Source organism: Melanerpes formicivorus, unplaced genomic scaffold (genome assembly GCF_026170545.1).
Source record: "Melanerpes formicivorus ecotype bairdi unplaced genomic scaffold, bMelFor1.0.p_v2 SCAF_7, whole genome shotgun sequence".
Classification (NCBI taxonomy): Eukaryota; Metazoa; Chordata; class Aves; order Piciformes; family Picidae; genus Melanerpes; species Melanerpes formicivorus.
The window spans coordinates 18,575,055-18,587,264 of NW_027142359.1; the positions used below are offsets into that span (position 1 = coordinate 18,575,055).

Below are 12,210 nucleotides of genomic sequence, written 5' to 3' on the forward strand. Positions count from 1 at the left end.
GTAATATATTGAAGATATCTTTTTAGACATTAATAATTTTTGTAAGTGGTCATTGCATGTGAATAATTTCCCCTTTCTTTCTGCTTTCAACTGAACTGAGCAGTGGTCGGTGAAGACGGTAAGCCCGTGTGCTGATCTGTCTGCTGTACTTCTGCTAGACAGCATGGAAGTAATCTTTGAAAGTGTTTCCATATCATAAGTGCTTTAAGTCAGGTGCTGAATTACATCTTCAGATTTCCCACTCATACGCGCAGTCTTCTCAATCATCCCTGCTTAATGTAAGATAATTAGATAGTAATCTGGCTGCAACTAAAACTGATTTTGGAATTTTAGGGTTCATCAGTATTCACGAGTTGGTGATTGAAATACTGGTGGTTTCTCTTTGTCAGGAAAATTGTTAAAGACACATTAAAATAAATACACAAAAATATTGTAAATCTTGTGTAAAGGAGAAATACTGAATACTGCAAAATCCACTCCTCTGAACAGAGAAATTGCAGGAAAGTGTATCTCTTATGCCTCACATTACAAAAGCTGTTATTAACTGAAAACCACACCTTAATATTGTTGTTCTGCAGAATAAATCAGTAGAAGTCCACAAAAATATTTCTGTTTTGATTATTGCTGCAGCATATTCTGGTTTAAACTGACCTCTAAAGAAGAATGGTACAGAGAATTTGATTGTTGTCTTCTTTCTTTACAGTGTGTAAAAGCACCTGAAAGATTTTAATTCCTTTTTTTCCCTTCTAGAAAGAGACATATCATATCTTGTTTTAGTCTCCTGCCTTTTATGGCGTCTTATATTCCCTTTTTAAGATGCAGTCAGATAGTGATACAGTGCAAAAGAAGCAAGAAGTTGAGGGACAAGATCTTAAGAGAGGGTGCTAAAAGCTTGGCACCTGACCCTAAGGTTGCTTGTGTCAACAGTCAAGTTTCTTCTTGACAGAAGTGTTTTCCAGTCTGACTAGCCTCTATGGAGAGTTACTGTTAGAACAAGTGGGTTTCTTGTGCTAAACCCAACTTTTTTAGGCAACTAGGACACAATGTAACTTAACTTTATGTTAACAGTGTCAGTGTCTGTCACCCTGAGGGGAGAGTTTACACAACAAACTCACAAGATCCGCAAAACTATCTTGCCTTGCTTTGCAGACCCAAGTCCTTCAATCCTGTTGATAATCTTAGCATAAGTTTGCAAACAAATCTTGCAGGTTTGGGCTCATAACAACAGGTAGTCTTAAGCTGTAGTGAATAAATAAGTTTGGAAAGAGGAGCTTTTCCTTCCCTGAAACATAATTTGGGGTTTTTTTTAGTGACTAGGACTAACTGAACTTTTGATCCGGATTAAGAAATTTAAGTTGAATTTTTGATATGCAAATGCTTTCTACATACATGCTCTATGAACTAGTCTTGCTTGAGGTCAAAATGCATCAATACTTTTTGATGTTTTCTAGCAAGATTGATGAATTTCCAGAAATAGTACTTTGGAATGAAGATCCAAAATACAGTATTTTGATAGCATCCTGATTGCCATACAACACAAACACTTGAAAGAAAGAATCAATTCTATACATACTATTACCCATTTTATGTTTTTGTTCTGACTGAAATTACCCTGTAGTAATTAATTCTGTCCTTTTGAAATCTGCTTTAAATGCAGTGGATATAGTAAGAGGTACATGCCTTGGCTTTTCACAAAAATAAGTATCATTTGAAATTACCTCTGTGAGCCAACTGTTAGAGAAGGCAGAAAGAACCTTGAATGAGGGACTAGGATCTGTCAGCAAGAACACGTTGATATGTTAAGAAGGGCCATCCTGCTTCCAGTGAGCACTGTCCGTGTGTGTCAGTGCAGCTCTCCAGATAAGTGCTTGTTACTTGTTTAATAATAATTCTGCTTGCAGGGCCCTGCACTAGAAGACTTCAGCCATCTCCCTCCAGAACAAAGACGCAAGAAACTGCAACAGAGAATTGATGAACTTAACAGAGAACTACAGAAGGAAACAGACCAAAAGTGAATGCAATTTTGTTTTGTAATGGTTCTCTCTATCTTTCAAAGTCCTCTACCACAGTCAACAGTGCTCAGAAGCCAGGAGGGAATATACTAGTCCATGCTACTGCAAACATAGTGTAGTTCATGGTTTATTGCATGTAGGTTCTGTTAGTGTTGCTTCCTTCTTCGCTGTAATACACATCTTGATCCTAATGTTGCATAGGAAATGCACACATAAGTAAACCAATGCCTATCTCTGTTGAGCCACAGTGCTGCAACTCAGTGCATTAAGAAAATGTTCATGTTTAGGAAATGGTGCATACTAACAATATGGGAAACTGTATGGAGGCTAGATAGAGAAGAGTTGGCAGTTGAAGTCCTGGTGTGCTTGTGCAGAACACAAGGAGAGGCTGGAAAGTGCTTTTAAAATGACAGAATGGGAAAAAGATATGCATCATGGGGCTTGGGGTCCAGGAGTTCCTCATGTTGTGGGTCATGGTCTCTGCACATAAACACTATTTTAGCTTTAATGGGGATCAGTACTGATATATGCCATTTTTGTAATTACTGTTGGGTTTTCTATGTTTTTAGAGATGCCCTCATCAAGATGAAGGATGTTTATGAAAAAAATCCCCAGATGGGTGATCCAGGCAGTTTGCAACCCAAGTTAACTGAGACTATGAGCAACATGGACCGTCTTCGGATGGAAATACACAAGAATGAGGTTAGACTCTACAACAGTTCCTTGGAAATACGAATGAGTGGTAAAATCATGTTTGCAGAATACAGAATTAACCAGGTTAGAAAAGATCTTCAAGATCATCAAGTCCAACCTATCACCCAACGCCATCGAATCAGCTAAACCATGGTTGAGTTCCTGTATTCGGTATTCTGAAATTCATGTGGTTAAAGACTTTTTTCCTTTAAGACTGTTACAGACTGTAAGTTAAGCATGGACTCAATCTTAGAAGTCTTTTTTTCAACCTTGATGCTTCTATGAGGAATAGGTTCATGCTTCGTGTGAAGTAATCATTCACATGTGAAGGCCATCTTTTTGTGGCTGTGTACTGACAAGTAAACTGTTTGCAGTTAAGTGCCTGTTTTAACTAGTATTTGCTGATTTGGCATCGAGTTCTCTTTGACACAACTATTTGTCTGTCTTTTTTTCCCCAAGGCCTGGCTTTCTGAAGTTGAAGGTAAAGTAGCAGCCAGAAGCGACAGGCGGCACAGCAGTGACATCAACCACCTTGTAACACAGGGCAGAGAGAGGTCGCTATTCTGTCTCTATTACTTTTTTGTCTTATGCTAGAATCAGTACTTCTGTTTGATAGTTAAATGGTAGGCAATGGTTGTCACTTATCCTGCGAAAGTTTATGTCTTTCTGAAGGAAAATCTTGAGTTCTGAATCCTAGAGGGCGCTTCATGACATTATGGTACCATAAAAAACAGTGTCTCTAATCAAAACACTCATTAAATAGCAATGCCTTTTAAAGCTCTCTGACTCCACTGAATAAGGCTCACCAGTTTTCCATGTTCCATGGAGACATGTATGTCACATTTGTTTGGTTTTATAGCCGAATTCAGTCCCAGCCTTTGTTAAATCAGTGTTTTCAGAAGGATCACCTCCAGCAGTAAATATAAACCATGCTAACAGGGATTCCCAGAGCGATTCCCATGGTCTGGCCTTTGTCTGATGCATGTATGTTGCAAGTTCTAGAGCTAAAAACTCTTGAGTCCTCACACTCCAGTCATTGCATTACAGCCCTGAAGGGAGTTACACGGATGATGCAAATCAGGAAGTTCGAGGCCCAGCACAGCAGCATGCACATCCAAATGAGTTTGATGATGAGTTTGAAGATGATGATCCATTACCAGCTATAGGACACTGCAAGGCAATATATCCATTTGATGGTAAGGTTAACAACGTGCACTGTGATTCCTTGACTGTAAGGCATGGATTATTTGTCAATAGAGATGACAGGTAAAGTAAGTGAGCAAGTAGTTGCTTACAGGGTCAGTGGAAATATTTTATACATTTCTTTAATTCATGAGGAGTAATTCTGTACTGTTTTAAGATAAATGTTAGCACAACTATTGGCAAATAGTCAGCCTCAGAAATTGGTCTGGGTTTTTGTCTGCAAACCTGTTTGACCATATGTTCTCTGGTGCAGATTTTTGGTTCCTCCTGTTTATATCATCTGGAAGATACTCCCTGGGGAAATTATTTGAAATTCTGCCTGAATATTGAAAAACTTCTTTGCCTCTTGTTTTTCTCAGGTCACAATGAAGGCACTCTAGCAATGAAAGAAGGGGAAATTTTGTACATTATTGAGGAGGACAAAGGAGATGGATGGACAAGAGCTCGAAGACATAACGGAGAGGAAGGCTATGTGCCAACATCATATATAGATGTAACGCTAGAGAAAAACAGCAAAGGTGCAGTAACCTATATCTAACAATAAACTGGCAGCTTTCAGTTGTACATTCCCTAGGGAAAATAGTGGAAAATAGTAGGTTTTACACAGTTTCATGGAAAGCAGAATACCAGAAATCAGCAATGATCTGTTGTTTGCAATGTGAGTTTGCTATAGGTTTTTGGTAGATGACCATATTAAATAAAGCATCTTACTCTGGTCTGTAATTTTGACCAATGTCTTCTGCTTTAACTGATCTACTGTTCCTGCTTTACAAAGCACTAAATCCAATTCATCTATTGAACCAAAAAAGATTGGGATTCATGTTTGCTCCCTAGAATATTTTGTTTATTCATAGAGAGCTAACAAGTTACTTGGTTTTAAAATTCTCTTTAAGATTTACTGTTCCCACTTTTATGACTTACACTATATGTTTGAGACAGAGGGGTTTTCCTGTAATAACTAACAATTCAATTACTGAAAATTATTAATTTCCTTCCTTAGCAAATATTTGGCAGCTTTCACTTCTTAAACAGGAAAATGTTTTCTCATTCTGAAAGCACAACAAAAATACTCAGGAAAAAAAAACCCACGATTAAGGACAGAAAGTCCACTGACCTGCCTCTTGCCTTCCTTTTCAGTACTCGTGATGTAGAACATTGCGTATTGGACACAGCTTTAGTCTTTTAACCCTAGATACCTTGAACAAACAAACGGAGACTACACCTAATGCTTGATGTCTTACTGAAACTTCTCCTGAAAAGGGAATGATTTTGTTGTTCATCTGTGCTGGTCTTTGAACTGAATCATGTTTAGATTGAAATCAAGGTCTTAAATGTACAGTAATTCCCCTCACCATTATGTCACTGAGGACTGGAAACGGCATTGCACTACTTGATTGCTAGAAGAAAAAAAGCTTACATAAAAGCTGTGGCTTGTACTTCTACTAAGAGTTCATGGAATTAAGTACAAGGCTAATGTATAGCCACTGAGAACGGCCTGTTAGAACTGAGCACGCTTCTCTGTCTTCTAAAGGCCTTCAGTAACTTTGTTCTTTTCTTTTTCCTCTTGGACTGCAGGTTCCTGAAGCGGGTTTCTGAGAAAATGGGCGAGATCTTGAAGGAGGTTACATGCAGCTGCTGGGGGGGTGTGGGGGGGTGGGGTACTAGACTGGGAAGCCCAAGGGGAAAAGCTAGTTGCATGAATGCATGCAGACATACATTTAGTCACTAACATCTTAGCATCTCCATACATATAGGTAAGGATGTATTACAAATTCTTTCATTTGTGCAGAAAGAGAGTTCCATTATCGGAGTAAAAAGGCTACTGCTCCTAAAATTCCTTTCTCTTCATTGTCCTAGGTTTTCCTGAGCACAACCTATACTTTAAGCTTACACTTTAGCTTGTGCTATGTTTTGGTTATCTCAATTATGCTCTTTGTCAACCCATTCTAATTGGCAATCATCTAGCTATGTCAGTTACCAGTCTGCCTGTGCCACCTCCATGCTCATCATTAACCTCCTCCTGCATGCCTAGGGACAGTCAGGCATGTTAGCATAACACTTTGCCATCATTGCTTGTCTTACTTTGTAACAAATAATTTTATTTAAACATCTTCAGTGCTAGAGTTTCATCCCAGTATCCATGTATGCTGCTATAACTATACCACTGCAACCATCATTACATTCCAGTTTTTGGCATAACTGATAAGAGACCACAATCTATTTCTGTTGATTTGGGGAAATGACACATCTCAGCTCTAGCCTACAATGCAATCAAGAGAAACTCCTAGAAGTGTGGTCCATCTTCAGCACTTCAGTAACCTGTTGTGAGCACTGAAAACCTGGAACACCACCAGAGAGATTCACCACTGCAAGCTAATGACTGTTCTCTGAGAAGTCAACCACTTGCCATTCAAATGCTGCCTTAAACTAGAGTGCCTAAATCTGTTGTTTGCCAACACTACCACTGACAGTATCCCATAAAGGGCTTTGTGTCTCAGCTCTTTCCACAGTGCTGCAGCTGCTGAGGTAGCCACGGTAGGTGTTTTCTAGAGCTGTACTTTACTGGATACATGGTGCATCATGAATTTTATACATTGAAATGTCTATCTCTTCAGTTGACTTTAATATTTTTTTAAAAGATTTTTATGGAAACTGTCTTTTAGTTTTTCACTATGAAGTTCCAGTTCTAATTACTGCAGCGCTAGTCCATTTCCAGGTGATGCTTCATTGTATGGACCAGTTGAAATTTGAGTGATACTTCATAATGATCTATGTGCACTTTTACTTGTAAACAATTGAAATTTGGATATGTTTATATGTGTAAATATAGTTGTCTGCAGTGCCCCTATTGCTTTGTCGTCTTGCCTCCCATTTGTGGTTCTATGAATAGATCATACCTGATTTATTAGGGCGATAGGAATTAGACTAGAGATGTTGGGGGAAGGGATACTTGTATCAAAGCAAGCTTGTCAAGCCAGCCGCCTGCTGTTTGGGGAAATGACATCATCACTGAAACATCCTGTTTTTCTGGGTCTGAAGCAATATTTGGATGCAGCAGTGCTGGATTCTTTTTAATTTCAGTGTTATTAGGAACTGTACTACCAGTAAGACTGAATCTGAGTGACTTGTGTAGAGGTTTATTCCTTTTGTTATGTATACCACTATTACACAGCTTGACCTAGTGTATTATGGGGGCTATTAAACTCTGAAGTTTAGATTTTTGGAGCTTGTATACAGGGTTATTTATATAATAATGTGACATTACTCGATACTGACAAAACTACTTAGGTAGTTTTTGGGGTTTGGGGGTTTTGGGTGGTTTGTTGGGGGTTTTGGGTGGTTTTTTGTTTTTCTTTTTAAAGCTAGTGGGTTTTTGGTTTTTTTAATTTTAAAGTTAGAGAAAAGGAGGAAATGTGATTTGTGTAGTTTCTGCTAAAGGGTCTGTGGTTTGCCTGGCTAATAGCCTTGCAGGTCAGTAATAACACTTCCTGGTAAAGGACTAAATGTTCTTTTCACGCTACTGTTTGTTTTTCTAAAACCAGGATTTGCTTCCTTTGGAGGCAGGTTGTTTTCATGAGGGATAGTGCAACTTGTATGAGGGTTATTAAACATAGCAAAAAACCATTTGTACTTGCACAGCTAGTTATAAATCACTTATTCTGAAATTCCAAACGTGAGTTGTCTTAAAGAATCTTACCTTTTCCAGTCATTTTTAATCCTTTCTTGTGCACATGTTGATTTCCTAAATGTTAAATGCTTTGTTTAAAAATAGTGTTCTCTGTTGAGAATATTTTCATGGAATAAAAAAACGTTTTCATGGTCTAAGTAATTAGCTTCCCTATTTTTCTTCTGTTAAGATTGCCAGGGATACTTTCAGCATAAGGTCTGTAACCTCACGTGGTACCTCTACCTCAGAGGTAGAGCCTCTGCTCGGACTGTACAAGGGGGTGGGAACAGTTCATACGGTGTTGGGGCTGATTTTGTAGTTAGCATATTCAGATACTTGCAAATGCTGTAAATAATATTTCATTCCAGAAACAGGCTTACTGGCAATGAGCACATGCAGCCCTAACCATATTTTTGTTGATAAACTGATACAGTTTCAGAAAGCTTATACACCAGTTCTCTATGTGACAAAGTGGAAGCTGCTGCAGAAGCACTCTACAAAATGTCATTCACCCTGATTCCCTGTGAAAAGTTCTAACAGCTTGTGCTTTGCCTTCATCCCAGAAGGAAAACAAAACCAAACTACTTACCAAAGTGATTCACCTCAGTAAATGAAGCAAGTTTAATGTATACATACACCCACATTTACTCATATCTGAAAGCATTTTAATTATCTGGATTGTTTGTTCTTGCCAGTTCATCATTCATTCCTGGCCGCGTTGCTGTTGTGCAGGCTCCAGCAAAAGCCGAAGTACTACGGTTGCTGTCTTACACAAAAAAAGAAAACACACAAAAGAAGTTGTCCCAACACATACACAACTGATTTTCTACTTTCATAGGTGCAGTGATATTTGAGCCTTTCTGATAATCTCTGTGATCTGGAAATAAGCAAATTATTTTGCATAAAGATATACTTTAATTCACAATTCTATGTACAATAGTTTAATATTCATTAATATTCATTAAAGGAATATTATACAACAAATCCTCTGCAATGTCACATACTTGATCTATCCTTTTATTTACACTGTTTGCTTCAATTTAATATCAAGATGCCAGCGCCCTTACTCCTAGGCATTATAAAGCATCACAGCTCGGGGGAAATGCAAAAAGCTGTCAGACTATCTTACAGAGATAACCTAACTGCTTACAGGGATCATTAGATGACTTGGCGATACAACAAATAAATAATTTGTTTAGAAATCAGTAGTTTCAAAACAAGTGTGCAGTTAAAAGTTCTAAACTTCCCGTGAAATGCAAGAAGTTTGTGCAGTGTCAAGTTGCCAAAAACCCGTTAAGGTTATTTCAAGTATATAATTTAAACAGTGTTTACAGACTCTTAGATACTTAATTGTTCCACCAGCTTCAGTGCAGGAGGTTCCAGCTTTCGTGAAAGTGCAGTTAAAATCTGGCTGAATTTCTCGTATCTTTCATTTTGATTAACTTGTGCTCCTTTGCTGCCCCAGAGCAATCTCATTTGAAATTCTGTCTTGAAGATTTCACTCATCTCTTCATCTGGTTGGAAACCTAGGAAATAAAAAGAATCCCACAGTATCACCATCAGGCAAGTTACTCAGAAGGAATGGCTTTTAAACTGTATTCCCTCCAAATAAGACAAGCTTCAGTCTGCTGGGATCTGTCTGCACAATGAATTTAACAAACTAGTGAAACAGTCAAAATCCTTTCAAGTCTGTGCCATTTTCACAGCACACAAATGACTCTAAAGGTAGCTAGCCTTTGCTCACTTCTAAAGGTCTAGAATTGTCATAGTCTGACCTTAAACATAATTACTGATGTGTACTTGCTGCCCCCAGAAATAGTTCTATTTCTCCCCGCTCCCTTAGCTTTTTTTACTGCACGTTTAAGATACAAAGTCACATTGTTAATGTGTTGCTGCTTTCTGGATGTGAGGCATCCTGATCTCAGTGCTTATTCTTGTGCTGCTGTAAGGAATGTTATGATGGGTGGTGTTTTATTTGGGGAAAAAAATTCAGAGTAGGAATTTTAAACTACAGAAGACAGGAAGTTGTCCTCAGTCCTTACTATACTTCAGTTCCTGGGAGAGTCAGCCTATTATGTCTTGAGAACTTTTGAGTATGTTTAGCAAAAAATGTATGCTCTGCTCTTCTGCTTACTGGAGACCTACCCCAGAGCCTCTAAATGGTATTGATGTTGCCCTCAAACTGAGCTTCCTGCAGGACATTTGCTACTGTCCCTGCTCCCATGAAAGAGGAGAAAAATTTCTTGCACTGACTTTGTAGTGGCACATAGGCAAGAGCCCTTATCTCTCACGTTTTGTTGCTGTGGAGCATTTCTCCCACCAGTGCTGCCTACCTTCCAGCATCCGTTCCGCAGTCAAGCTGTACATTTCTGCGTTCTGTGCTATCTGACGAGCTGTAGCCAAGTGCCTGAGCATTATTTCACAGCTTTGGTCACTGCTTTCCCACAGGTCCATGCCTTCAAACACAACAGCTTGTCGCTCCATCAAGGTAATGAGAGGCATTAGCAGTGGCACTGTTATATTGTTCTGTAGAGTCTCTGGGATAGAGAGTAACAAACAAATCACATAGTCAGACCTGCTGTAGCAGGTAATGTCTTCCTCCTGTAGCAGGTCAGGTTTTGTAACTGCAATATTCTTTTCAGTTTCTGCTCCACAAAGAGGGAGAGTGTGGGTTTGGGCAGAAATGTTAAATCCTGCATGGTTACATAAACACAAGCACCCACCAATGTTTGTTTGGGAGACTGTTGCCTCTTATTTCATTGTCTTTACACTGCATTATACAAGTCCACACAGTCATCTAAACACTGGATGCACAGCTATCACAACAGCAGCTGCCTCAATCCCTATTGCAGGAAACCAGTAGTGAGAGAGTTAAAGGACAAAGTAGAAACCAGTGTCCCTTGTACTCACTATTCCACTCATCTTGTCCTTCATGCAAAGCTTTCCTAAATGGCTTCAGCTGTTTTTCATACATAATGGCAGTCTGGGTGTAATGATGTCTCAGAGAGGTCCAGGTCTGTTCCAGCCTAGTGACCTGTTCATACAAAAATAGAGAATGCCCATTATTGACTCCATAGGGATTTGCAGGAAAGGTACTCTGGTGGTAACAAACTTTCTGTTCCGATGAGTTCTTTAGTCTTAAAAACATACATGCATACATTCAATTACATAAACATTAAGCAACCCCGTGTTTTGGAACAGAGAGAAACAGAATTTTACCTGTGGCATTTCCAGTGCTTTCATTATGGCAGAAAATGCATACAGATCCCCTAGTGAGTCCTTCAGCTCCACTGCGACTTGGATGATCCTGTTTAATGTTGCTGCTCTATCTTGTAGATTTCCTGTGCAACCCAAGATATCCACAGCTATTCCTATTGCCATGGTATTGTGCCTGTAAGTGAAACAATTTATACTACTACTACAAATTACTAAAGAATAACACAGTATGCTGTACATGTTTAGAGAGGACAATTCAAAGGCTTTTTCAGTATGTTGGTGTACCCAGCAAACTTAGCCTTACCAACGTCTTTGTATCAACAGCAGTAACTCTGTTACATGTTACACATACATACACACACATAAATACACATTGGCTTTGCACCAAAGATACTACCAGTACAAAATTCTGCTCAAGCAATGAATGGATCAACAATTTTTGAAGAACTGCCACAATCCCCTTTGTCCTCTACGCTCAAATCCTAGGAGCTTCCCCAGAAATTTCAGCAACCCAACTACTGAAATCTGTAACACAGATGCAGAAAAAACTAGATCAGCGAGAGAAGGGCCTAATTTCCCTCTCTTAACTTATGCAGAGGTTTCACAGAAAGCTTCTCTGATCATTTTTTACTGTGTTACTTCCTGAAAAAGCTACTACCTTCAAGCTTTTCTCAAACACCTCCTCAGATAGATTGTAAGTCCCCTGAACTTTCATTTACCTGAGGTCTTAAAGGAGAGCTGGGAGTGTTCAGCAGCTCTCAGGCCTCTGCCTTCAATACAATTCCCTGTTCCCATTATTACAAAGAAGGGAGTTGCCCCATGACCTCAAAGAACTTTTTCTATGCAAACAAGAAGTTACAGGCCATCTCCCTAAATTTCTTCTGTACCCAGGAATTCAGAAAAGGGGCAGAAGGGCATTCTTTGAGAAAATGTGGAGTACAATGTAGCAATGCTCTGATCTTCTTGCTATCTGCCCTGCTAATGAGCAATAGGAACATTTACCTTTCAATCAGGTCAAGGCGCAGTTGATGTCCATAAGGCAAGGTAATCAATTCAAGACCAGAGTTCACTCCCATAATCCTCCTCATCTCCTCAGAGACTTCTAGTATCCTCGCCACCTGTCAAGGACAAAAATGGGTGCATGAGTTTTGAAACTAGCTTCAAACAAAACCCTTGGCCACACACAATTCCTGCAGATTAGTGCAGGGCACATAGAGCTGAGTGCACAGCCTGCAACATTAGAATACAGTCATCTGAGGAAAAATGTTAACTTGAGCACATCTGATGCCTTGCACAGAAAAGACCAATAACATCTTTTTTTTTTTTTTTTTTGCATGATTCAGCCATCAGAAAACAAGTGTGACCAAAATGTTTTATCAAACTTCTGTGCTTTTCACATGCAAGCTCCAGGAAATGTGG

General features: G+C 39.1%; 2 protein-coding genes across 10 annotated transcripts in view; one reads left to right on the top strand and one right to left on the bottom strand.

Annotated features, from left to right (window-relative positions):
- FNBP1L (formin binding protein 1 like) overlaps window positions 1-7,737 on the top strand; it is a 46,470-nt gene extending 38,733 nt beyond the window's left edge. For 2 of the 4 annotated variants that reach the window (XM_068141291.1, XM_068141292.1), the window contains exons 10-14: window positions 1,902-2,011; window positions 2,582-2,714; window positions 3,165-3,259; window positions 3,753-3,901; window positions 4,268-7,737. In XM_068141291.1, the coding sequence (XP_067997392.1) occupies window positions 1,902-2,011; window positions 2,582-2,714; window positions 3,165-3,259; window positions 3,753-3,901; window positions 4,268-4,446 (666 nt within the window). In that variant the 3' untranslated portion in view covers window positions 4,447-7,737. Of the gene's footprint in view, window positions 1-103; window positions 119-1,901; window positions 2,012-2,581; window positions 2,715-3,164; window positions 3,260-3,752; window positions 3,902-4,267 lie in introns of all 4 variants that reach the window. The other 2 variants (XM_068141294.1, XM_068141293.1) reach the window with 2 other exon arrangements.
- The window catches only part of BCAR3 (BCAR3 adaptor protein, NSP family member), a 93,778-nt gene continuing 88,846 nt past the window's right edge, over window positions 7,279-12,210 (bottom strand). For all 6 annotated transcript variants that reach the window (XM_068141284.1, XM_068141285.1, XM_068141287.1 and 3 more), the window contains 5 exons: window positions 11,794-11,909; window positions 10,795-10,966; window positions 10,486-10,609; window positions 9,909-10,112; window positions 7,279-9,101 (listed from right to left, as the gene is read on the bottom strand). In XM_068141284.1, the coding sequence (XP_067997385.1) occupies window positions 8,914-9,101; window positions 9,909-10,112; window positions 10,486-10,609; window positions 10,795-10,966; window positions 11,794-11,909 (804 nt within the window). In that variant the 3' untranslated portion in view covers window positions 7,279-8,913. The remainder of the gene's footprint in view (window positions 9,102-9,908; window positions 10,113-10,485; window positions 10,610-10,794; window positions 10,967-11,793; window positions 11,910-12,210) is intronic.